The sequence below is a fragment of the Talpa europaea genome (assembly GCF_964194135.1).
Source record: "Talpa europaea genome assembly, chromosome: 9".
NCBI lineage: Eukaryota > Metazoa > Chordata > Mammalia > Eulipotyphla > Talpidae > Talpa > Talpa europaea.
In genome coordinates this window covers 27,638,067-27,661,370 of record NC_140076.1, presented here as the reverse complement: position 1 = coordinate 27,661,370, position 23,304 = coordinate 27,638,067, and the positions used below count along the sequence as shown (strand labels likewise).

At 48.4% G+C, this 23,304-nt stretch overlaps 1 protein-coding gene across 1 annotated transcript; it reads right to left on the bottom strand.

The window, feature by feature from the left end:
• Positions 1-1,444: 1,444 nt before the first annotated feature.
• ARMH1 (armadillo like helical domain containing 1) lies at positions 1,445-22,676 on the bottom strand (the record flags this gene model as incomplete). The annotated part of the gene is made up of 11 exons (XM_084242292.1): positions 1,445-1,563; positions 1,638-1,719; positions 1,914-2,027; positions 2,093-2,222; positions 2,325-2,397; positions 2,497-2,619; positions 14,640-14,724; positions 16,921-17,117; positions 18,084-18,250; positions 19,683-19,751; positions 22,471-22,676. 11 exons carry the CDS (start codon positions 22,674-22,676, stop codon positions 1,445-1,447), a joined length of 1,365 nt encoding a protein of 454 aa, XP_084098418.1.
• Between the last annotated feature and the right edge of the window lie 628 nt (positions 22,677-23,304).

Below are 23,304 nucleotides of genomic sequence, written 5' to 3'. Positions count from 1 at the left end.
AAAAGAGAATGGGGCAGAAAGCAGATGACTCTAGAGGAGAGCCAGCGGGGGCTCACACCTGGGAGTTAGCAAGGGGGGTAGTGAGCTACAGGGGAATTCTGGAAGGCAGCGCTAACAGACACAGATACTAAATGGACACAAATGTTAAAGAGACTTCGGGGAGAGCCACTGGTTTTGTTCTGAGTGGCAAGAAGGATGCATCAGTTGAGCTGGGGAAGATGGCACAGGATCAGGAACTCTTAGTTTTGGAGACAATGAGGAGAAAGGTTTAGTTGAATATGGAAATGTGGGAGTTGATGGCATACAAATGGTATTTAAAGCACTGACACTAGATGGGAACTCCAGAGTGTAAAAGTAGATAGAGAAGCAGCTCCAGGTCAGCCTCTCTCTTAACTTTTTTAAAAAAAGATTCGGGGCCTCCCCTGTGGCGCAGCGGCTGAGAGCTGGGTTGCGAAGCTGCCCGCAGCCTCTGCAGTGCCGGTTCGATCCCCGGCTGCTCCCCGGCCACCAGAGGAGGGTCCCACATGGCGCGCAGAACTCTCCTGCCTCTCGCTGCTCCCCTCAGCAGTGTACTTCGGTCCTTCTGCCTGCTCTGCTCCCTGCTCTGGCTCTGGTGAATTCTCTCACCCTCCCGCGCTTCTGACTATGCCCAGTGCTTGTATAAATAAATAAATAAATAAATCTTTAAAAAAAAAAAAATAAAAAAAGATTCGTTTTTTTTTTAATTTATGCATTCAAGAGCTAGGGTGTAGGCCAGAGGTACTGGTGTGTGTGTGTGTGTGTGTGTGTGTGTGTGTGTGAGAGAGAGAGAGAGAGAGAGAGAGGATTCACCAGAGACAGAGTGGGGAGCAGAACAGGTGGATCTACTGAAATATATTGCTGAGAGGGGCAGCAGGTGAGACAGGAGAGGTCTGCTGCTCCATGGCCGGGGATCGAACTCATGCTGCAGCAGCTGGTGAAAGCTTCATAGTGCTGAGACTTAACTAAGTGCCACCAGGGAGGCCAGCCTCTCTCTAACTTGAAATAACCTGGGTTGAAGAGGTGGACTCAGCAAAAGTATATGAGAGGAAGCAACCAGAGAGGTAGGAGAAAAACCAGGTGGGTGTGGTGCCCTGGAGAAGAGCAGAGGCCGGCAGGGAGTCCTCCAACGTTCCAGTACCTTCATGACCCTTCCTTCTGGACCCTTCGTCTGGCACTCCCCAAACCCATCCTCATAGCTCTCATTGCTCTTTCTCTCCCGCCTCCTCACACAAACAGACAGAGAGCAAGACTGTTTATTGAACCCTTCCCAGGCAGCAGCTCTGCCTCCAGCTAGTGGTATGCTTCACCCCACCTCCCGCTGCCCACCCAGGCCAGGTGGCGCGCCCTGGAGCTTGAGCCCAGGCTCCCTCTGCCAGGCTTCCTTGCCACACAGCCTGCCCCTCCTGGCTTGCCTCAGAGGCTGCTACTCATTTGTTTGCCCGTTCTCCTCCTGGTAGCTCTGGGTGTAGGTCAGCTGATTCTGATCCCGCGGGCCGAGGTAAAGTCTCATGTTGCTTTGGGAGAGGCTGCTGAGGTGTAAAGCTGGAGGCAGGGGAGGCAAGTCTGAGTCTGGGTGCCCGCGGCACCTCTGCCCAGGTCCCACACGCCCCACTCACCTTTGGAGATATTGACTTTGTTGGCCGCCAGGATGTCCGCCTGAATGCTGTCTATTTTCATGTACAAGTCCTCGGCGTTGCTCTGAGGGCAGGAGTGAGGCCTGTCAGCTGGAGCAGGGCGGCCAGCCATGGGGGACCGGCTGGGCAGAGGCGGGCTGGGCAGAGGCAGGCGGGGCAGGGCAAGGCGCCAGGTGGGGGCCAGGCCCGGGCAGGCCCTCCTGCAGCTGCCACCAGGAAAGCGGTGCCAGGGAAGGGGTGCCCTTCCGCCCAGGTCACCTGCTCGCGGTGGCGGCGAGGGGCGGGGGCACTCACGAGGAAAAGCTTGAAGAGTTCCTCCCCCATGGACTTGCGCACGAGCTCCTCCACCAGCGGGAACGTCTGCACGAAGAACTGGGTGGGAGGGTTGGCAGGAGGGCTGGCAGGGACCTCCCCACCCGCGCGCGCCCGGCGCTCACCTCCAGCGTGAGACTGGCCTGCCGCTGGCTGTTGCTGTGGTCCGTGTTGCCCATGGCAGTCAGCAGGCTGTGCACCACGCGCAGGTGCAGCATCTCCTCGGCGAGGGCCACGTTGTTGCGCACCAGCACCCTGGGGAGCAACGCCGGCTGCCGCGACCCCCGGGCACCCTCCCGCCGGCTCCTGCGCGCCGCCGTGGCTCTGAGGCCCACCCTCTGCCCGGCCGCTGCTTACCTGATGGCCTTGGCGGCCGCCGCCTGCTGCAGGAACACCGGCAGGTGGGCGGTGACCTGGAGAACCGACGTTTCTGGCAGAGGGAGAGGCCCTGTGTCTGCGGGACCCTTCCCGGCCCGGTGCAACACCCCCCACCCCCACCCCCACCCCTGCCCTCCGAGTGGATCCCTACCATTGAGTATCTTGGGCTGCAGTTTGCTGGTCTCCTTGACCGATGGTATCAGCAGCGCCACGAGCCCCTGGAGCAGCTGCTGGCACACGTCGTAGTTGACCAGGTCCTTGATGAGCGCGATGGCTGCGGGGGCAGAGTCGTGGAGAGACCTGCGGCGCCCACACTCCCCACTGCCACCCAGGCCGCAAGGAGCCCCCATAGCCCAGCAGCTTTACTCCCATCCCCTTTGCTAGGCAGCACTGTAGGAGGCGGGTCAGACACCCCCCCTCCCCCATCCCTCCAGGAGGTTTAAAGGCTTTCCAGGAGGAGTCCCAGTCCAGGACTTGGGAAGGAGGGAAGAAACAAGTTTGGGGAAAAACAAGGGGTGAGAGGGAGTCAGAGCAAGTGGGTGGGGGACATATGCCAGAAAAAAAAGAGAAAGGGGTGGCGGCAAGGCCGAGGGCAGCCGACAGAAGCCGTTGTTTCGGACCAGCCCTATGGCGCCCTTGCTCACCTAGCCCTGCCCAAGGGTCTCCCGCGGCGCGTCCCGCTGCCCCTGCCAGTCAAGCAAAGCTCACTGTGCAGGAACACGGCCACTGTTGCTCCCTTTTTACATGTGAGGGGTGAGTCACAGAGAAGTAAAGCATTCGCCCTGCCTGCCACAGCTAGGAAGCGGTGGAAGCAAAAGGAAGGAAAGAATCGATGAGGAAGGAGGAGGGCTCTAGAATTTATTGAGGGTATTTTCTGTAGATACTTTCCAGGCGTCCGTGTTTTCCAGCACTCAGCCTTTTGGCAACTCAGAATAGAAGGTCTATTGTGCCAAGTATATAATCTGGCAAAACGGGGGCTAAAAGGAGTTGCTAGGCTGTGGGAGTGCCCAGGAAGATGTAGGAGGACTGAGGATTTTTTTGTAAAGAGAAAGGACTCATAGAAAGGCAGGGCTGGAAGGGGCAGGGTGAAGCAGGAGCTGGAGGCCACAGAGGGCAAATGTAACTCCACACACATGTGCTTGCCCCATGGAAGACAGGACTATGGAACCCACGTCCCCCAGAGCAGGAGTCAAGTGTGGCCTATCTCCACTTTTCCCAGGGGAGGCAGGAAAGTTCTCTGGGTCCCTGACTAGTCCGTTTGCCCAGAATGGGCAGTCACGGCTGCTGGATGATCAGTCTGGCTTTGAGAGGCTGGCGGGAGTTGGCATTGGCGACTTCACTGGGGTCCAACTAGAGCTTTATTTATTTATTTATTTATTTAAATAATAAATTTTATTTTTATATTCCCCCATACAACTGCACATGCCCCATTCTGACCCCAATCCCTCCCCTCCCGCCCCGCCCCCCTAAAAGTGTCTCTGGTTCATAGTTTTTTGTTGATTTTGATTTTCACTTTCTTATAGTTATTCATTTTCCTGGTCCCTTATTTAAGTTTTCTAGATTCCTGCTATGAGTGAGACCATCCAGTATTTTTCTTTTTCTTTCTGGCTTATTTTGCTGAGCATGATCCCTTCCAGCGCCATCCATGTTGCTGCAAATTGCATGTGTTTATCTTTTTTGAATGCTGAGTAATATTCCACGGTATATATGTACCACATCTTCTTGATCCAGTCATCTATTTTTGGGCATTTGGGCTGTTTCCAAAGCTTAGCTATTGTAAACAGTGCTGCTATAAACATAGGGGTGCAGGTGTTCTTTGGAATTGATGTTTCTGTGTCCTTTGGGTAAATACCTAGGAGTGGAATTGCTGGATCATATGGAAGCTCTATGTTTAGTAGGTCCAGAAATCTCCACACAGCTTTCCACAGTGGTTGGACCAGTTTGCACTCCCACCAGCAGTGCAGAAGAGTTCCTTTTTCTCCACACCCTCGCCAACATTTGCTGTTGCTAGTTTTTTTAATATGTGCCATTCTCACTGGTGTAAGATGGTATCTCATGGTAGTTTTGATTTGCATTTCCCTGATTACAAGTGATGTTGAACATTTTTTCATATGCCTGTTGGCCATTTGCATTTCCTCTTCAGAGAAGTTTCTTTTTAGCTCTTCTGCCCATTTTTTGACTGGGTTATTTTCTTTGTTGTTGTTGAGTCTCATCAGTAGAACTTTTTTTTTTTAAAGACTTATGTATGCATACAAGAACTAGTATGTGGGCCAGAGGTGCGGGGGTGGGGGGTAGGGGGGGTGGGGGGGTGGGTGAGAGGATTCACCAGAGACAGAGTGGGGAGCAGAACAGGCAGACTGACTGAAATACACTAAGGGGAGCAGCAGGCGAGAAAGGAGAGGCCTGTTGCACCATGTGGGTCAGCTCCCTGGCTGGGGATCGAACTCATGCCTCAGTGGCTGGAATAGCTTGATAGTGCTGAGACTTTAATGCCTGCACCACCTTGGGAGGCCCCAACCAGATCTTTCTGCCACCGTGGAGGACACTGGAGGTGAGCCTCTTCTGAAGCCTGGGCATGCTCATGGCTGTGGCCACGCTGCCGAAAGGACAGCAGTAGAGGTACTTTTATGAACTTTCCCTGACCACAAACAGTATCCTCTGCTCATGCAGCCCCGAGCACTTAGGGAGACAAGGTCTGACTCTGCCCAGTCACTTTATACTACATGTTCGATCCTTCATGGCTTATGTACCTGCAGTGCTTGGAGCTCCTTGGAAAAATGGAGATTTGTTTGCTGAGTCATATCTGATTGAGTTTTGAATTCATAGCTGTCACTGTTTACACCCAAAGTAAAAGTGCTAGTCCCTGCCCACATGTCTCCGCCAGAACCACAACAACACATTATACTGGGTACTAAGCACAGCTGCTCGTTCAGAGAAGAGAGCAGGGCCTTGCGAGAGTCTGCCATGCTGGAGTCATGCTTGGAAAGCCTGTGGTGCTGACAATACCCAACTGCCCTACATTAAAGCAGCCACAGATTTATTCATTGATTCATTTGTTTATCTAACAAAAAACTTAGTGCATCTTCTGTGTCAGCCCACGTGCTAGAGCTGTGAGGACTAAGATATAATCCCAGCCTGCAGGGACGACACAGTCTAATGGGGGATACTAGTAAGGAGACCGCCTTTGTGGTGCAGCATTGTAAGAGCCACAGGAACACAAAGGTAGCCAGGATGATGCAAGGGTGAGTTGGGTGGGGGAGGACAGGAAATCAGGAGGAGGCTTCCTTAGAGAAAGTGATGTGTGAGCTGACAAAGCCAGGGGTTGGGGAGGGGGGAAGGGGCCAGAGCGAAGAGTGTGGCAGGTGCCCTCTGGAGAGTACGTGCACCTCTGGCCAGGTAAGCAGGCGCTGGGACACAGTGTGTTGGTCTGGAGCGAAAGCTCGTCCGTGGAGGCAGGTGACAGGCTTTGCACGTGCCCACCACCCTGTACAGTGGGTGTTTTCGCATCTTTTGTTTCAGAGAAAACCAAGACTCAAAAGGGCTGAGTAAGGTGCCCAAGGTCAAATAGCTAACAAGCAGTGGAATGAGTCTGTGGGATTCCAAAGGCCACGTTCTTGTCCACTAAGCTCTGCTGCCTCTACTGTGGTGAAGGACCAGGAAAACAGACTCCCCCCTGATGAGATGAAAATTGGTTTAGAGGTAAGAAATGCAAAGATCTGAATTAAAGTAGTGAGGACAAGTGAAGAAGAGGGAATAGATTGGAATAGTATTAGGGAGTCAGAGTTGACTGGTCTTGTTAGAAGTGGGTTGAAGGTGGAAAGCAGGAAGAGAAGATGATGACCCACATTTCTAGTGCTGGTGGTTTTTTTTTAAGATTTATTTTATTTATTTATGCATGTAAGAACTGGGGTGTGGGCCAGAGGTGCAGGGGGTGAGAGGATTCACCAGAGATGGAGGAGGGAGCAGTGGGCAAGATAGGCGAGGTCTGCTATGCCATGTGGGTTGCTCCCTGGCTGGGGATTGAACTCATGCCTTAGTGGCTGGTGATCTCTTGATAGCACTGAGACTTTAACCCCTGAACCCCCAGGGAGGCCCCTCTAGCACTGGTTATTGGGTGCTTTTCACTGAATCTTGGAGAATGACAGGGTTGGAGCTAGGCTATCAGGAGTTCAATTCCAAACATGGTCAGTGACATTCAAGATATTCAGAAGGAAGCAAGGTGTGGGGTGGGGAGAGGAGTTGGAGCTGTAGGGAGGTGGCTCAATGCCTCCACCCTTCATCCATGAAGTGGGAAAAATAATAGTTCTACCTGGCCAGCGTGCTGGGAGGATTAAATAAGAGTCTGAGCAAGTGCCTTGCACCTGCAGTAAGCACTGTGTAAGGCTGAGTATTATTGCTTTTGATAGAATATTATAGGTGGTAATTTAAACTATGGGAGGGAGTAGGTGCCACAGAAAGAGGAGAAAAGACCTGGGATTGAATCCTGAGAGAAAAAGAAACCAGCACCTAAGGAACTGGTGGAGGAAAAGGATGGAGATGCAGTTTCCAGAGAGACAGGAGGCAGTCCAGAGAGTGGGGCCTGGAGAGGGAGAGGCGAGAGTCCCCAGAAATGTGATCATGTGGGTTTGAGCGATGGAGAGACCACTCCAGTGAGGCAGAGAAGTGGCTCTTATTGCTTATTCACTTGGCAAATACTGACTGGGCACCTGTGAGCTGTAGCGCTGGTGCTGACTGAAACAGCAGTGAACAAAACAGCTAGATGCAGGGAGCACGTCGCTGACACTTGGAAATTTAGTGCAAGAGGAAAGATTCTCCAATCCAAGAGGAACCATGGGACCCGCAGGGTGGGGGTGAGGGTGGGAGGGGGGAGGTGAAGCTCAGTGATAATGTGTCTGCCGGGGAGGAGACCCAGAAGAAATGACATGCCCAGGGACTAACAGTGGGTAGGAGACAGAGTAGTATTCTCTTGGCAGAAGGAGCTTTAAAATGGGATGGCGCCTGGGAATGGTGGCTCACGCTCCTATTTCCAAGGCATTCCACACTGATGAAGTTTGTTTTACAATTCTTTGCTTGCGAACCAGTGTCCTATTTCTTTCCCTTCGTGTCCAGACAAGACTGCCACCTACTGGACACGTGTGAGAAGTGCGAGATGCCGCCTCCAGCTTCCACACACAGGCTGCCTCCCGTTCCTGCACATGGCAAGCTGCAGGGTTCTAAGGAAGAGACCAGGGTCTGGCATCCGCCTGGACACCTACATTCTGTACCTGCTTCCTATTCAGTTCGGCCCCTCTTTTTCCACATCTTGTTCAAAGCCCAAGGCTGAAACAGTAAAAATGCATTTTATTTACAATTTAGTTTAAAAAAGCCAGGCAGCGAAGCAGTAAACGCTAGGGTAGTATGTGTAGTGATGACTCAGGAATTACTGTGGCATCCACACTGGTATCCACCCTGCTGGCAAGGCTCACCATGTCCTGGCAGCCTGTGTGCAGGCGCTTTGAACCGCTCCTGACGCTGCTCCTGACGTCGCTGTACCAGGTGTACAGGCAGCAGCTGTGTCAGGCCGGGGCAGGTGGTTTGATGTTAGGGAAAAGTGGGCAATTAAAAGCAAACTTTTTCCTGAGGATTTTCTATTAAAAAAAAAAGCCAACCCTGGAAGACTGTATACTAACACTTATAAGTTGTAAATAAAGTGTCACAATTAAAGTGTTCATGGAATTTGGAGGAAAGGCAGCACTTATAAAAACACTCAGTAGATCTGTATGAGACACGGCCCTGTAGTGTCAGAGCCTTGTGCTTGCTGCTCGCTGACACACAGGATGGTGGCCTCTAACCCAGCTGGGGAGGCTGACGCCACCCCTATGTTGGCTCAGAGGAAGAAAGCAAAGGCACACGGTTCTGGGATGTACTTTTCACGAGATCTTGTGGCACTGGCCTGACCCTGGGATCTTGCATGAAGTCAGGAAAACATAATTTTTAAAAAATGTATTTGATTGTTGTAAAAATGCATTTGTCTATCATCAGGTTTTGTTTGCTTCTCAAAACTGGTAAAAATGAAAAAAGTCCAGGAACACCAGAGAGACAGGGTCACATGGTAGGGAGGAGGTGGGTATAGGAGTCAGAATGCCTGGGTGTGACCCACAGACTCCCCCTTTATCATCTTTGAGACTTTGGTGACTTAATTGTTCTGTGACTCAGTTTCCTCATCCATTAGGTGGGGATGAAAACAGTGCCTATTTCTCAGAATTACATGTTATAAGATTCCATAGAGTGAAGTAGCCAGGGCAGGTAAATCCACAGAGACAGAATGAAGATTGGTGGTTTCCAGGGATTAAGCAGCAACTGCTTAATCGTACAGAGTTTCAAGGATGACGGGTACGGAACCAGGAATAGGGGGTTCACAACATGGTGAATGTGTATTAATAGCCAACGAATTATATTAAAATGGTTACTTTTACATGAATTTCCTCTCAGGAAACTTTTTTTTTTTAGATAAATCTTTTCTAAAAAAAAATATTTATTTATACAAGCACTGGGTACGGTCAGAGGCGCGGGAGGGTGAGAGAATTCACCAGAGCCAGAGCAGGGAGCAGAGCAGGCAGAAGGACCAAAGTACACTGCTGAGGGGAGCAGTGGGTGGCAGGAGAGGTCTGCGCGCCATGTGGGACCCTCCTCTGGGAGCTGGGGGCTGGGGAGCAGCCGGGGATAGAACCGGCGCTGCAGAGGCCGCGGGCAGCTTCACAACCCAGCGCTCAACCGCTGCACCACCGGGGAGGCCCTCTAAATACTTCTTAGAACTAGGAACCCAAATAACCTCACAAAGCCAAGAACCTTAGGAAATTTAACAGTGATGCTCTTGCCAGAGTCTCGCCAGGCCTTATGATGGGGAAAGAGATGTCACATGTTCAAAGACCTGCCCATGTCTGTCGTGTCTGGCTGCTTAGGTCATGGTTTCCCCGCACTAACATCTCTGGAAGATTTTACCAGATTAGTGCAGTGCAGTTTGCTTAGTTGTTAACCCTGCTGTTGTACTTTGGGCTGCTAAGCCACATTCACTTTCAACTTCACTATTTGGAATGTGATCATTTTACTGATATTAACAAGTCAAGCTGATCCTAAGTTCTTGGTCAGTTAGACACAAATCTTATTCTCTGAATGACCACCATTTCCCCAAATTCACAAATATTCCTTTTACCATGACCTTGTTTCCTATACCCACTATTTGTTGGTGTTTCAGCATTTTATTAGATGGTGTGGTGATTTTAAAATATGTCCACCACAAGGGCTTTAGTATGTTTTCTTTCAATTCTTTTGCCCTTGACTGTGGGCGTCTGGACTTAGTGACTTTCTTCTAATGGACAGAGTAAAAAAGAAGCAACAGTGCACATTCTGAGATCAGACTATAAAAGAGAGTGGGCCTTCCTCCCTGCTCACACTGGGAGAAGCCAACAGCCATGTTGTGAGGACATTCCAGAAGGTTATAGAGAGGCTTCCTGCCAACAACTAGCCCAACTCGCCAGGTGTGCGAATGAGTCACCTGGAAGCGGGTTCCCCAGGCCAGTCCTGCCTTCAGAGAACCACAGCCCAGCTGAGCTCCTGACTGCAACCTCATGAGACACCCCAAGCCAGGGCCCTCAGACAAGTGGATTCCAGCCTCTTGAGCAATGAAAATTGTGTGATTCTCTCTCTCTCTCTCTCTCTCTCTCACACACACACACACACACACACACACACTTAAGCTTATTTGGACAGCTTCTGACAGAATTTGGCATTTATTTTATTTTATTTTATTTTATTTTATTTTTTTTTTTTTATAGAGGCATGCTTTATTTATTTGTTTGCTGGTTTGTTTGTTTGTTTTTTTTTTGTTTATACATGCACTGGGTACAGTCAGAAGCGCGGGAGGGTGAGAGAATTCACCAGAGCCAGAGCGGGGAGCAGAGCAGGCAGAAGGACCGAAGTACACTGCTGAGGGGAGCAGCGGGCGGCAGGAGAGGTCTGCGCACCATGTGGGACACTCCTCCGGTGGCCGGGGAGCAGCCGGGGATCGAACCGGCCACGGGCAGCTTCGCAACCCAGCGCTCAACCGCTGCGCCACTGGGGAGGCCCTGGCATTTATTTTAAATGATTTTTTCTTTAGTCACTTAGTTTTGGGGGTAATTTATTCTCTAGCAATAATGAATATAGGTGGACTGACTTAACAGCTTTTGTAGATGTCAGCAAGGTTTGAATATATGGGCTTTCATTTTGTCTTCAGAGCATGTCTGTCCACGTTCTCTGTGGCTTTGGTGGGGAGGGACCCAGGAGAGGGAACATGCTGGAGGTCACCATACTGCAAGGCCCAGGCTGCTCATCCTTGGGCAGAGGGCATGCCAAGGGGAGTGGAGAAGGGCAGACCACAGGCCAGAGAAGGGGGCCGACAAAGGGCAGGAAGCAGGGAGGAGGGGGTCCTGGGGGGCAGAGGACAGTCTGAAGCTCTGGCTTCTCCCAGCTCTCTGAGGCCCTACCAACGCAACCCATAGGGACTGCTATAAACTTCACAAATATTTAAAGGAAACACACTTTCAGTAAATTGGTAATTTGGTGAATTGGCCACTCAGCAAATTGGTCATTTGGCCAACAGATTTTTGGCAAGCACACATTTGGCAAGTTAATTTACAATGATTGGTCTCTTTCTAATTAAGTCATAGGTAGTAATTTTTATGTTCCTAAAGTAATTTATTTGTGAAAGATACTAATATATTTAATATATTTATGTAAACACACACACACATATATTTCAAATTCCCAAAGGAATTCATTAATTTTTCCTTCCAGAGACCTCTCTATGACTTTGAAATGTCTCTTTTTAGGGGAGGAGACCTGTGAGCGAATAGCTCTCTGTGGTTTTAGACTGCTTGTCATGATTAAGTCTCCACCTGCCACTAATTCCTGGAATAGCCATCCTCCCTGGGAGGAAAATGCCATTTTTCACTTCAAAGCATTTATAAATGAAGACAAATTCTAGGCATGACTGCTTGGAGGTAAGTCCTCCCTTAATTTTAATTTTGGCTCTCTTAGGTTCAATGGGATGATCATGAAAGGAAATTCTAAAGTCTTAATTCTATGAAACAAAAAAGCACCCTAAGAAATTAGTGGATAACAGCGCAAGCCTCCTTTCCCTGGTTATTTCTCGAGAGTGAATAGTCAAGAACGGACAGAACTCCCACAGTGGGGACTAGAAAGCCATTGCGTGTTTAACAGAAGAGGTCTGTTGCACCCTATCCCTAGGCCTGGCCAGGAATTGAACTCAGGCCATCAGGGTGGGCTATGGTGGTGATAGCACTGAGACTTAACCCCTAGGCCACCAGGGAGGGCCCATTTTCTCTTTTCAAAGCATCTGCAAGGGCATGGCGTCCCCTGACATTTAATATGGTGCTCTCTGGCCCACCTCTCCACCAGGGGTCAAACGTATTTTAGGAAACTGCATTCAAATTTGAGAACAGGGAGAAAAAAGGAAGAGTTTATCCCACTTGAACAGATATAGAGTCACTATCAAATGTCTCCCAGCTCCTATATGTCTATAAAATGTGGCCACAAAATCATTTAAGTCCCCTTTCATCAAGATGTGGTGTTTGTGTGCTTCCCCTTGAATTTGGGTAGGAGAGAGGCCTGACTTGTGGAAGACCATGAGCTTGGGTCTGGAATGTCTTGGAAGCTTGCTCTTGGCTGCCCCATCTTGCAATCCAGTCACCAAGCTGCAAGAAGTCACAATTATCTGAGGGCTGCAGTGAGAGTCCCAGCTGAGTCCCACCTTGAAGCCCCCAAATGATTTAGTGCCTTGTGCTACCCAAGGCTGGGCCTAACGTGAGGCTTGCTCTTGCGATTTGGTGTCCTCAAACTCAGAGAAATCTATCTCCAATCCTTTGTGGCTACCTCTGTCAGGACCACATCCAAGGCCTGTCAAGCTCCCCCGGCTGCCCTTGGGGGAGTTTCAGTGGAAGCTGGATGCTGTATTCTGTCCCAAAAGGTCCACTGAGGCATCGCGTGAAATGGTTCCCCCTAGTGGACAATGGTTGTATTCACATCCTCTAGGCTGGTTAAAAACCTCATTCACCAGAACTTTCCTGAGCAAATGTATGAGTCTGGCATATTTGAAATGATGTTGAGGCATACAGTTTCACTGTTATCGCATGAGCAGACATCACGCCAAAGATGTCATGACAAAGTTTCGTGTCCTGCTGCCACTGCTACAATTTTAGTTTTAGAATAAATACAGGGGGACTCAAAATTTGGTCTGATATGGGGAGTTGTCAGAACAGTTCCAACTCTGGAGGGGGTTCATCAGCATAACTAAGGCTAAACCATTTTTTTCCAAAAAGCACTCAACAAACTTCTACTGAGCACCCACTGTGTTCCAGGCCTGGTACTGGAGCAAGAGATGAATCAGATCCAGTCTCTGCCTGGAAGTTGCTCAGGTCCAGAGGAGAAAGGGAGCTAGGAAAGCAACGCAGTGTGTATGTCCAGAATTCATTCACTCACTCACTCACTCCCTCAACTCAACATGTAACTAAGCCTTACCATGCTGGGGACCGCTGAGGATATAAGGAGGAAAACTGTAAGAGTTGCACTAAAGTTACGCACAGTCTATGTAGAGGCCAGGTCCCTCCCCTGCTCCAACGCCAGCCACTGGACCTCGCCAGTGACCTTTACTTAGGTCCCTCACCGCTCCACCCCCTCCCTGAGAGAACTCTGCTGCACCAGAGAATTACATAGCGTTACTGCTCAACACACAAAGTCCACATACTCACACTTGCAGGAGTCAAGCAAATTAAAAATTGACAATATTACTTAAGGAAAAATACAAATGACATTCAATTTCAAAAAAATACTCTAGGTTGGAGGTGAGCTTCCAAACCTTCATGGATCTACCTCAGGATCTCACTTGCATACCTGACCTTGGTACCTACCTGCTCCTTCTACCCTTTCCAGACTTCCTGGGCCTGGGGCTCAGCCTGTGATCTTGGACAGAGATATGTTCTGATGCCCAGACCTTTCCTGTTAAATGAGTTTTTCTGCCCTAGCCCCCTGGGCACTGCCCACCCACTTCCATCCCCTATCTCATTTTCCACACTGGGCAGCTCCCAGTCCTGTCCTCTCTTCCTCCCTAGGCCTCTGGATCCCGCTATACCAGCCTCATTGTTGTATGCACAACCCAAAAGGCCTCCAACTGGCCTTCAGCCTCAAGTCTTCCCATGGCTCTGGTCCACTAAGCACACCACACCCAGGCAATCTTCCTGCGACACTGCTTTCCCTGGGCCACTTACCTGCTCATGGTTCACTTCTTGATGCTCTCTGCTGGAGGGGGTACCCACTACTCCAGCTGGCATTTGAGGTATTCCTAGATCTGGTCTTAGCCTAACTCTCTAGGTCTTCCTGGACTGAGACTTCTACCAGACCTTTGCTAAATGATCTACCTGTCATTCCCCAGACACACTTGTTACCTCCCTATGTTTTGGCCTTTACTGCTACCACTCCTCCTTCTGGAATGATCTCTGCTCTTTTTTATCTTCCCAAATCTGCCCCATTCTCCAAGGCTCTACCTTGTCATCAAACCTTTCTTGACCTCTCCTTTTGGGAACAGTCTCCTTTTTCTGTACCACCTTAGGAAGGGAATGACATCCTGCCACGTTACATGTAAAAAGCATCTACCTTGAGGTCAGAACAGACCTATGTGGTTTGAATCTAGCGAGCTGTGTAACCTTGGGAAGCATACTTAATCTCTTTGTGCTCCAATGCTTTCAGTTTTTAAAATAAAAAATACCCACTTCCACCATTCATTCATTTGAACATTTAAATATCTAGTATGTGCCAGGCTCTGTATTCTTGTGGTTATTTTGAGAACTAAATGGAATGGTGCCTGCACAGTGAGTGGTGCACAGAGGTACTCATTAAACACTAATACTACCATTAGCCAATATAGTTGCTTAGATGAAGGACATTGCTCAGGGTGACTTTGGTCTAGAGGGCATGCACCACAGAAAACTGGGAACCAGAGATAGCTATGGACCCAGGCAGATTCTAACAACTGTTAATATACCACATGGTTGATTTGAAGCACAGAACATCACTGCCATTTGTGAGTAACTCTCCCATCCACACCAACCAGCATCTTCCAACTGCCTTGGCTGTCTAAGGCACCAAAGATAGGACTTTATGTGACTGAGAGAAAACTTTTAAGAGCTATTCTCCTTAATGCTCAGCACCTCCCATCCACCCTGGCCCACCATCAGGAGCCAAGCCTGCTGCCTCCCCTACCTTCGTACTGGACTTCCAGGTGCATTGTGCGCAGAACATTCAGCACGCAGTCCACGATGCTGGGGTGTGTGCTTCCGATGATGGACTGAAAAGACAGACAGCAGGACAAGGTGGTTACCTTAGATCTAGTCTACCTGGGAGAAATGAAAAAGCAGACTCCCAAACAGCAAGGTGGCTGAATGGGGAGAGGAAGAGCAGGTGCAAGATACTGGGCATTGGCCCTACGCCAGCGAGGTCAATTTCTTTTTGAGATGAGGGGCAGAGATGGGTGCTGAGAATTAAACTGAGAGTCTGTCGAGGTTGCCACTGCACCCTCCAGCTCATGAGGCATGCAGCTGAGGCTAGCTGCCCACCTGCTCCAGGGGCAGGGACAGGTCAGCAACCTTGGCTGGGAGAAGGGTGAAAACTCCCCAAGAACCTAAAATCTTCCTCTCTCGGGAACCTCACCAAATCAGGCCATTCCTCTTGCTACCTCTTCAACCTTTACCTGTGCTTTGGTTCCTATCCTTTAGTATTAAGCATCCTCTAGCTCACCCAGATTGAACACAGTTGTCATTTGATTCTGCCTGCTCTTGCTTTTCTCCCTTTATACCCAGGAAAAGCTACTTCTTCATGCTCCATGTATCCTTTGATAGGTAGTTGCAATTTAATTTTTCCTGCTATAGGACAATGCCCTAATTCACCACAACTTTTCTAGCCGGAGACATCTTTCTGTTCTACCCACACTCAATCTCTTTATTGATCCAGCCAATCATGTCCTCCTTATTGAAACTCTTTTCCCTTCATTTTTACAGTCCAGTTTTTTTTTTTTTTTTTTTTGTGGCTTTCATTGCTCCTTTTCCAAGAGGCAGAGTGTTATATGCAAAGAATAAGGACTCTGATGTTAGAGATAATTGAATTTAAATAACTACTTAGTAATCTTTTCCTTAGTGAGTTCACACAAATCACTGAACACCCCCTTATGAAAAGACAGACAGCAGGACTTTAAAATGGGGATAATAATAGCTGCCTCCATCAGCTATTGTGGAGACCGGGAGAGATAAACAAGCACCAAACACAGTGCGTGGCATGTAGGAGGCACTTACCAAATGGAAACTGGAAAGCTTAATGATAATCTGATCTATCTTGCTAGAACTTCTTAAATATTGGTGGTTCCTTGGCACTGTCTACCTGGCTGATCTTACTTCAGTTGTTTCAGTTATCACCTCTCTGCTCATGAAATCAAACTGCCATCATCATTTTGGGACTTTCTCTGGGGCCTGAGAATTTTACTTTCTACTGTCCAATAAGTATCTCTACTAGATGTCCTGGGCAGTGTGATTCCTCACTTAAGTTAGGAATCAGATTACTTGGGAGCTTAAAAGAGAAAACAAGTATTACCAAGGGCCACCTGAAAGCTGTCAGATTCTACGGGAAGGTTCAGCTCAGGATTCAGTAATTTTTTAAGCAACTGACCTAACCTTATCTCTGCAACCAGTTTGGCCTACATCTCAGATGGCATCTAGGAGCCACCAAATCAACTGGGTTTAGGCCTAACCCTCCAAGTAAAATCGGTTTCTCCCTGCCCTTTCTTGGTGACACACGGCTCACCCTACTGTCCAAGTCCATCAAGGTTTGTTATCCGTGACCTCTTTTATTACCCCAAGTTCTTGTAGTCTACCTCGGAAATGTCTGTCCATTCTAGTCAGTAAGACCGCTGTTCAGGTATTATCTCTTAATTGACTCCCTGCTCCCTCCCACCCCATCCTGGACACCTGCTCTGAAAGCTCTATAGATCATCTCAAAGCCACTCTTCGAGCCTCGACTCTTTCTTTACTACCCCTGGGTCTGCATGTGGTCACCATCCCCCAAATCTGACTTCATTCACATCCCCAGGCACTGTCGAGAGGAAGGCAGCAACTGATAAGAGAAAGGAACTTTTCTGTGCACTGAGTTCTAGTTTTTTACAAGCCATCTGCAAATGCACCAGGTTTATTTCCTTGTTGAATGGACTCCTCTAATCTTTTCTACAGTGCTTTCATCACCTTTGTTGCTTGTCTCAACCACTTTTAAGTCTTCCAACATCCTTCTGATCCTTAAGTAAACAGGACAAATCACTTGGCTGGGAGACATGAACTCTCTGCCCTGCCTTGGCCTTTTGGAAGTAATGCTGATTGAACAGCAGACATGCAGTGGGAGGCTGAGCTCTGTTCTGCGTGCCTGCCCAAAAGGCAGCTGTGGAAGGTAATTGTGAGAGGACTGCATCTGAATCAGAACCACGGAGCGTGCAGCCTGGGCTCACCTGGGCAGTCCTGAGAGTCTGCAGGGTCAGCTGTTGAGCTTTCGGGCTTACGCACGGCAGCAAAGCTATTAGACCTTTGTATACTTGATTCTGGTACTTTGGATTACCATGGACCAAAGAATCCAACAGAATCTGTACTTCTTCCTGGGTCTCTTCTGACTTACATGTTGCCAAAAATTGTGCTATGGATCGTACACCTGAGCAAGGAAGAGAGGAAATGCTAGACCGGAAGGATTTACAAAAACAATCCTTATTCAAGATTACGTAATGAGTAATATTATGTAACAGGTAACACCAGACCTGTTCAACAGAGCAAAATTGAGGCTTAGTCCTCATGCTGTCTCGTGACTTCGTGCACCTCTGACTATGTGGCTGGAGCCTTGTCAGCTGATCAAAATCTTTTTCAAGAATTTAAAGTCATTTTGCAAAATGCAAAATGCTTGATTACTAACACATGGATAATGCTCAGCAGTTCACAAGATGTTTTGACAAACACCACCTTATTTAACCCTGGAAAAATCCTGAGAGGGAGTTGTTAGTCCTGTTTCATGGATAAACACTGAAGATCAGAGAGGCCCTGGGGCAGGGCGGGGTGGTGGTGAATGGACATAGAGGAAAAACACAGTGAAGGTACAGTGAGCCAAGTGCTTCGAAAAAGGGGTTCATGAGGGATGATCTCTCCTTACACACCTTAGTCAGAGCATTGGGCAGCCTGCACTATAAGCTCTTTGAGGACAGGGTTCTCTCTTACCCATCCCTGTATTTCTAGCACCTTAGTATATAACTAGCACACATGTTGAGTAAGGCTATTTCACCTTTCTTTCTACAGTTACCCATAACTCACTTTTAACTTCACAAAGCCTTTTATGCCATGACCTCATGAATCTTTGTTGAATGGATACATGAAGAGGATATGTTTAAAGTGGAGACATATTTCCAAAACCACCATGGAGAGATTTGAGCAAATGATGAATCAGGGAAATCACAAGTCTGGATCTTCTGGCGGTGATGAGAGCGGCTGACTTGGCCCACTGTACAGAGAGCCTCCCATGCAGCCAATTCTGTGACGCCTTTTCCTACAGCAGTGGTGGGTGCTGCCACCATTTCACCCAGACCCTGAGGGAGACATGAGATTTGACACCCTTGTCATACATATTACCCACCATAGCTTTCACAGATGAGCTCCTTATATTTCCTCCCAGAGTTTGCAATAGTCTGAAGTAGCTTGATGGATTCCTTCTTGTCTTCTTCCTTGATGTTTTCCAGTCCAAGTATTTCCAAGAGTGTTAGGACACCTCCAACCTCAAGAAATTCTGTAAGGTACCGATAACTGTCCAGAGGGAGAAGAGTAGAAACAAAGGAATCTCAGTGTCCTTCCTTCACAGACTTTGCCCTCCTAGTCGGGAAATGTTCATGGGCAAAGTGACACAATAGTTTGGAAATCCTTCCTTCCGGCAGGAATGCGAAAGTTAAACACACGGACATTTTCTGTGTTTGGCTTCCCAGCATGTTCCTCCTCTTCTTGAAACAGCACCCCACCTGTCCCTTTGGTTACCACCCCTCTGCAGCTGATGGGCAATATGATTTTTTTAAAAAAAGATTTATTTATTTATACAAGCACTGGGTACAGTCAGAAGCGCGGGAGGGTGAGAGGATTCACCAGAGCCAGAGCAGGGAGCAGAGCAGGCAGAAGGACCGAAGTACACTGCTGAGGGGAGCAGCGGGCGGCAGGAGAGGTCTGCGCACCATGTGGGACCCTTGCCCAGTGGCCGGGGATGGAACTGGAGTTGCAGAGGCTGTGGGCAGCTTTGCAACCCAGTGCTCAACTGCTGTGCCACGGGGGAGGCCCATGGGCTATATGATTTTGTAGGGGGAGCAGGTGATGGAGTGTGTTATCCTTCTGACTGTAGTGATTTGTTTGGGGTTCAGGTATGTGACCTAAGTTGGTTCAATGAGGCTCAAAATCCAAGGCTCTCAGACCTCCCTGGTGGCACAAGGGGTTAAGCACAGCACTGTGAAGATATCTGAAGCCACTGCAGCACAAGTTCTCGGGCCAGCCAGGGAGCTAATCACATGGCACAGCAGACCTCTTCTGTCTCACACCCTGCTCCCCTCAGCAGTGTATTTCATCTGCCTGTTGTGCTCCCCACTCTGTCTCTGGTGAATCCTCTCACCTGCCCCCACCCCCATACCTCTGGCCTGTACCCCAGTTCTTGTATGCATAAATAAATAAATCTTTAAAAAAAATCCAAGGCTCTCTTGGGACCCTTGGGAGAGATAGGCTTTCTTTTTGGTGTGGCTGAGCTAGAAGGGTGGTGAAGCTTCAGAAGCCCACGGCACATGGAGGCCCAGGAATACACAGAAGACAAGAGCTGAGAAATGGAGAAAAAGACAGCAGGAGAGACCAAGTATCAATAACATTTTTTTGAGCCCTTGGGCCTAGTCAGGCCTGAAATAAGGACTTCCATGCTCTGGGCTTTCCAGTTAAGTGAGCCAATAAATTCTCCCTTTTCCTGATCCCAGTATGACTTGGTTCTCTGTATTCACAACCAAGAGGGTGCTGACTAGTAAAGTGTTGATGGAGATCCTGGGGTGGGGAGCAGGTAGAGAAGGACCAAGCTGACTCTCCACTGGGCTCACCCTGAAGGCAACGAGGTACCCGTGAATAACCATAAACTACAGTTCCATGTAGTATGAATCCCACAGACACCACGAGCCAATATGCAGCCAAGACCCCAGAACCACTCCAGGTTAGAACTCACCTGCTTACAGCTGATAAGAAGATGCCAATGGATCTCAGGAGCTTATTTAAACACGAGGGAGTCATGTAACTGCACAATAAATTAAGGAGCAAACTTCAGGATAGTTTTCTACACAGAAGCCAGATCCTTAGCTTCCTCCCTGACACTATCTGTGGCCCAGAATGAACAGCAGCTGAATTGTGCTCTTGACCTGAGAGGTCAGATTGAAGGGGGAGTGACTGCACTCCTGGGTAGGGAAGATGGGGGGATGTGGGTTCATGGTTCAGGAAGCGCTTCTGGAGTGGTTCAGCCACCTTGGCTCTGACAGGTGCTCCCGAGAGAGCAAGGAGGCTCTGATGAATAAAAGGTGCATAGAAAAACCTGGGGGTCAATTTTCTAAGTCTCTCTCTGCCATGACCATTGCACCCTGGGGTCTCAGCACAGTTCATTACTTTGTTCCTCATTCTTAGACTTCTCTAAATATAATCAGCTTCATCATTAATTCTCAATCTTGTGCTTGCTCAAAGCTTTACACTGGAGGTCACTATCTTTATGAAGAATTGCATGTCTTCCTAATAAGTACAACAGGAGATGGTGGAAAAATTAAAGTCTGATTTAAAACAACCTCAGTATTTAATGTTATTTTTTAATGTGAGGCTTTACAAAAAGCTTCGTTGTAATAAAGCACCCAGAGCACGCATCAGCTTAGATACAAGGTATGAAATCAAGCCACAACAGAAAAGAAACCAGTCAACAATTACTAGGCTCATAACACATCGCAGGCTCTTAGAACACTTAAGAAATTAGCTGAAATTATTGCAGCTCATGGAGGATGACTGAGAGCTTCCAAGACTGATAAAGGCTAATGTAATGGGTTGGAGGTAATGGTGCTTTGTTGGGGGCGGGGGTGTGGGGCGGATATGTGAGGCAAATTATCTCTGCTGCACCCTGGTTCCCAGGATGCCAATAGAAGTAGAGACAGATTGGCTCATTAGGAAAGGCTCTTTACTGCAAAACCAGTGTTTGCTCTGGAGCTAGGCTCCCTGCCTGTTGCCACTGTAGCTGGGGGCTAAGTTATCAGCCCTCATGGTGGTGTTTCTACTGCTGCATTGTCCTCTACCCTGCTCGCCTCGAACCCCAGCACGATTTCTGCTCAGTGCATCCTCCCTCATTTCATCCATTACCAGCTAGCGGACCAACTTTCATCACCTTCCTTTTCCTCTGTTTCAGGCTAGTCTTATTTTTATAGATATTCACTGTACATATTTCTGGTCCATTATTTCCAGCAATTAGTTGCAGAAGTTTGCTGCAATATCAGCAGTAGCTAACAAGTGCTAGGCATGTACTGTGTGCCAGGCACTGTGCTAACTGCATTGCTTGCATTGTCTCATTTAACCCTCACCACATTCTGCAGTATGTGCTATTAGTGTTTCCATTTACTTCATAAGGGAATAATCTCAGGTTAATGACTTGTCAAAGGCTTCAAAGTGAACTAAAAGAACTGTGATCTGAACCTAGGCAGTCTGACTCAGGGTCTGAGTTCTTATTGTCAGGCCTTCTGGCCTGTAGACAGATGAAGGGAGAGGGGTTATTCATGCAGATTATCTCCTTGGATGGTATGGGAGGTGGAACTGTGGGTCTGCATTGTCCACAGGGCGTGGGGGGTAAGGGGACAGTGAGATCATTCAGGGAGACTCTGACAGTGAGCACAGCACAGGAGGGGATGCAGACATTTAAGGGATTGCTAAACAACAGAAGGATAGAAAAGAAACAGAAGGAAACAACAGAAGGGAAGAAAGGAGAAAGGCAAGAGAAGTAGTAGCCCAGAAACCAAGGGAAGAATGTTTTGAGAGCTGGGAACGATTGATTGATAAATGCCACTGAGAGGTCGTGTATAAGGACTGGGGACTTAGTCGCTGAGTTTTGCAATTAGAAAACCACTGTTAGCCTGGCAAGACCTGCGTCAGTGGAGTGGGGAGCATGGAAGTCAGACTCCAGGGAGTGGGGGAGAAAAGGGAGTCAAGGGAATGGAGACAGGAAGGCCAAAAACCTTGCCAAGAATCTCCACCATGAAGGGCAGGAGATGGGTGGAATATAGGCTTGAGACAAGAATTTTTATTTTTGAGGGAGAAAATACTTGATAAATGCTGATGAAACAAACTGATCACGAGACAAGAGTGAAAGCCATAGAAGAGAGAATAAAATCCCTAGGAGATGGTAGGGGATTTAAATGCATAAAGGATTAGCCCTAGACATGGGAGCAAAAGGGGTGAGCTGAGAATGAGGGCCTATTTATAGATTGGAAAGACAGGAAGTTGAGGGGACTCTTGCCTTTGGGATAATATTTTGTTCACCAGAGGTCCTATCCTAAAATTTTAGAGAGAGGGCCTCCTCGGTGGCGCAGCGGTTGAGCGCTGGGTTGCGAAGCTGCCCGCGGCTTCTGGGGCGCCGGTTCGATCCCCGGCTGCTCCCCGGCCACCGGAGGAGGGTCCCACATGGCGCGCAGACCTCTCCTGCCACCCGCTGCTCCCCTCAGCAGTGTACTTCGGTCCTTCTGCCTGCTCTGCTCCCCGCTCTGGCTCTGGTGAATTCTCTCACCCTCCCGCGCTTCTGACATGTATAAACAAAACAAACAAACAAACAAATAAATAAAAACACGCCTCTATTAAAAAAAAAAAAGAAAAAAAATTAAAAAAAAATAAAATTTTAGAGAGAATCAAGAGAAGTATTCCCTCAATAATCTCCTCTCCTTTTCTCCTTTGAAGAGTACCTTCAACTTTTAAATTTTCTTCTGTTCAGCAAAGGATACGTGAGTCTGAGCCAGGTGGTCAAGCGTACCAGGAACAAGCTGGCTCCCTGGGAAAACTCCTGCTCCAGTTCTGGGGCAGTCTTGCCTTGATTGGTTTCAATGAACTTGTTGAGGATGTGACTCCTTGCCACTTTGCCAGCATTGTCCCAGTCCTGTAAAAAACTCAAGAGCCGGCTAATTGCTGCCTGCTCCTTTATAGAAGTCATGATCAGTCAGTCCTGAAGTTGGCTACAGAAGGAGGGAAAATAGACAAGTTACCAGGCCACTTAGATCCACGCAAGTCCTGTGGGTTACTCAATGGTCTTTACTTTTCCAGCAACCAACCATCACCCACATGGTTTAGTGGCATTCAAAATACACCTCTGGGACTGGTCACCTGCTATGCAAATAGGAACGATTTAGCTGTGTTGTGACAAAATTAAGACTATCGAGGCAGGCGACTATTTAGAAACTAAAACTCTAGCTCTATTTTTTTATGCTAACTCCACGAAGGAAAAGAACCAAAGGCTCTAGCTGAGATATGGTACTTGCTAAAAACATGGGTCTCTGGCACCCCTCACCTCACACGGGGTCAGAGGTTTGGGGCTGCTGGGGACCCAGCCTCCTCTGGCCTATCAGCTAAGGTAAAATACTCCTTGACCTTGTACACTGGGCTTTTATACTAACTCTCTTAAAAACAACTTTAAAAAAAAAGTTAGTAGGAAGAAAAAGTTCCCATTCCAAAGTTGGATTAATGGGCTGTGGTTTGTAGGAGTCTGTGTCCTTGCGAGAGTGTTTTCTGGGGCGGGGGGAGGGAAGATTTAAAATAAACCCGTTTTCCAAAAATAGTTGTGA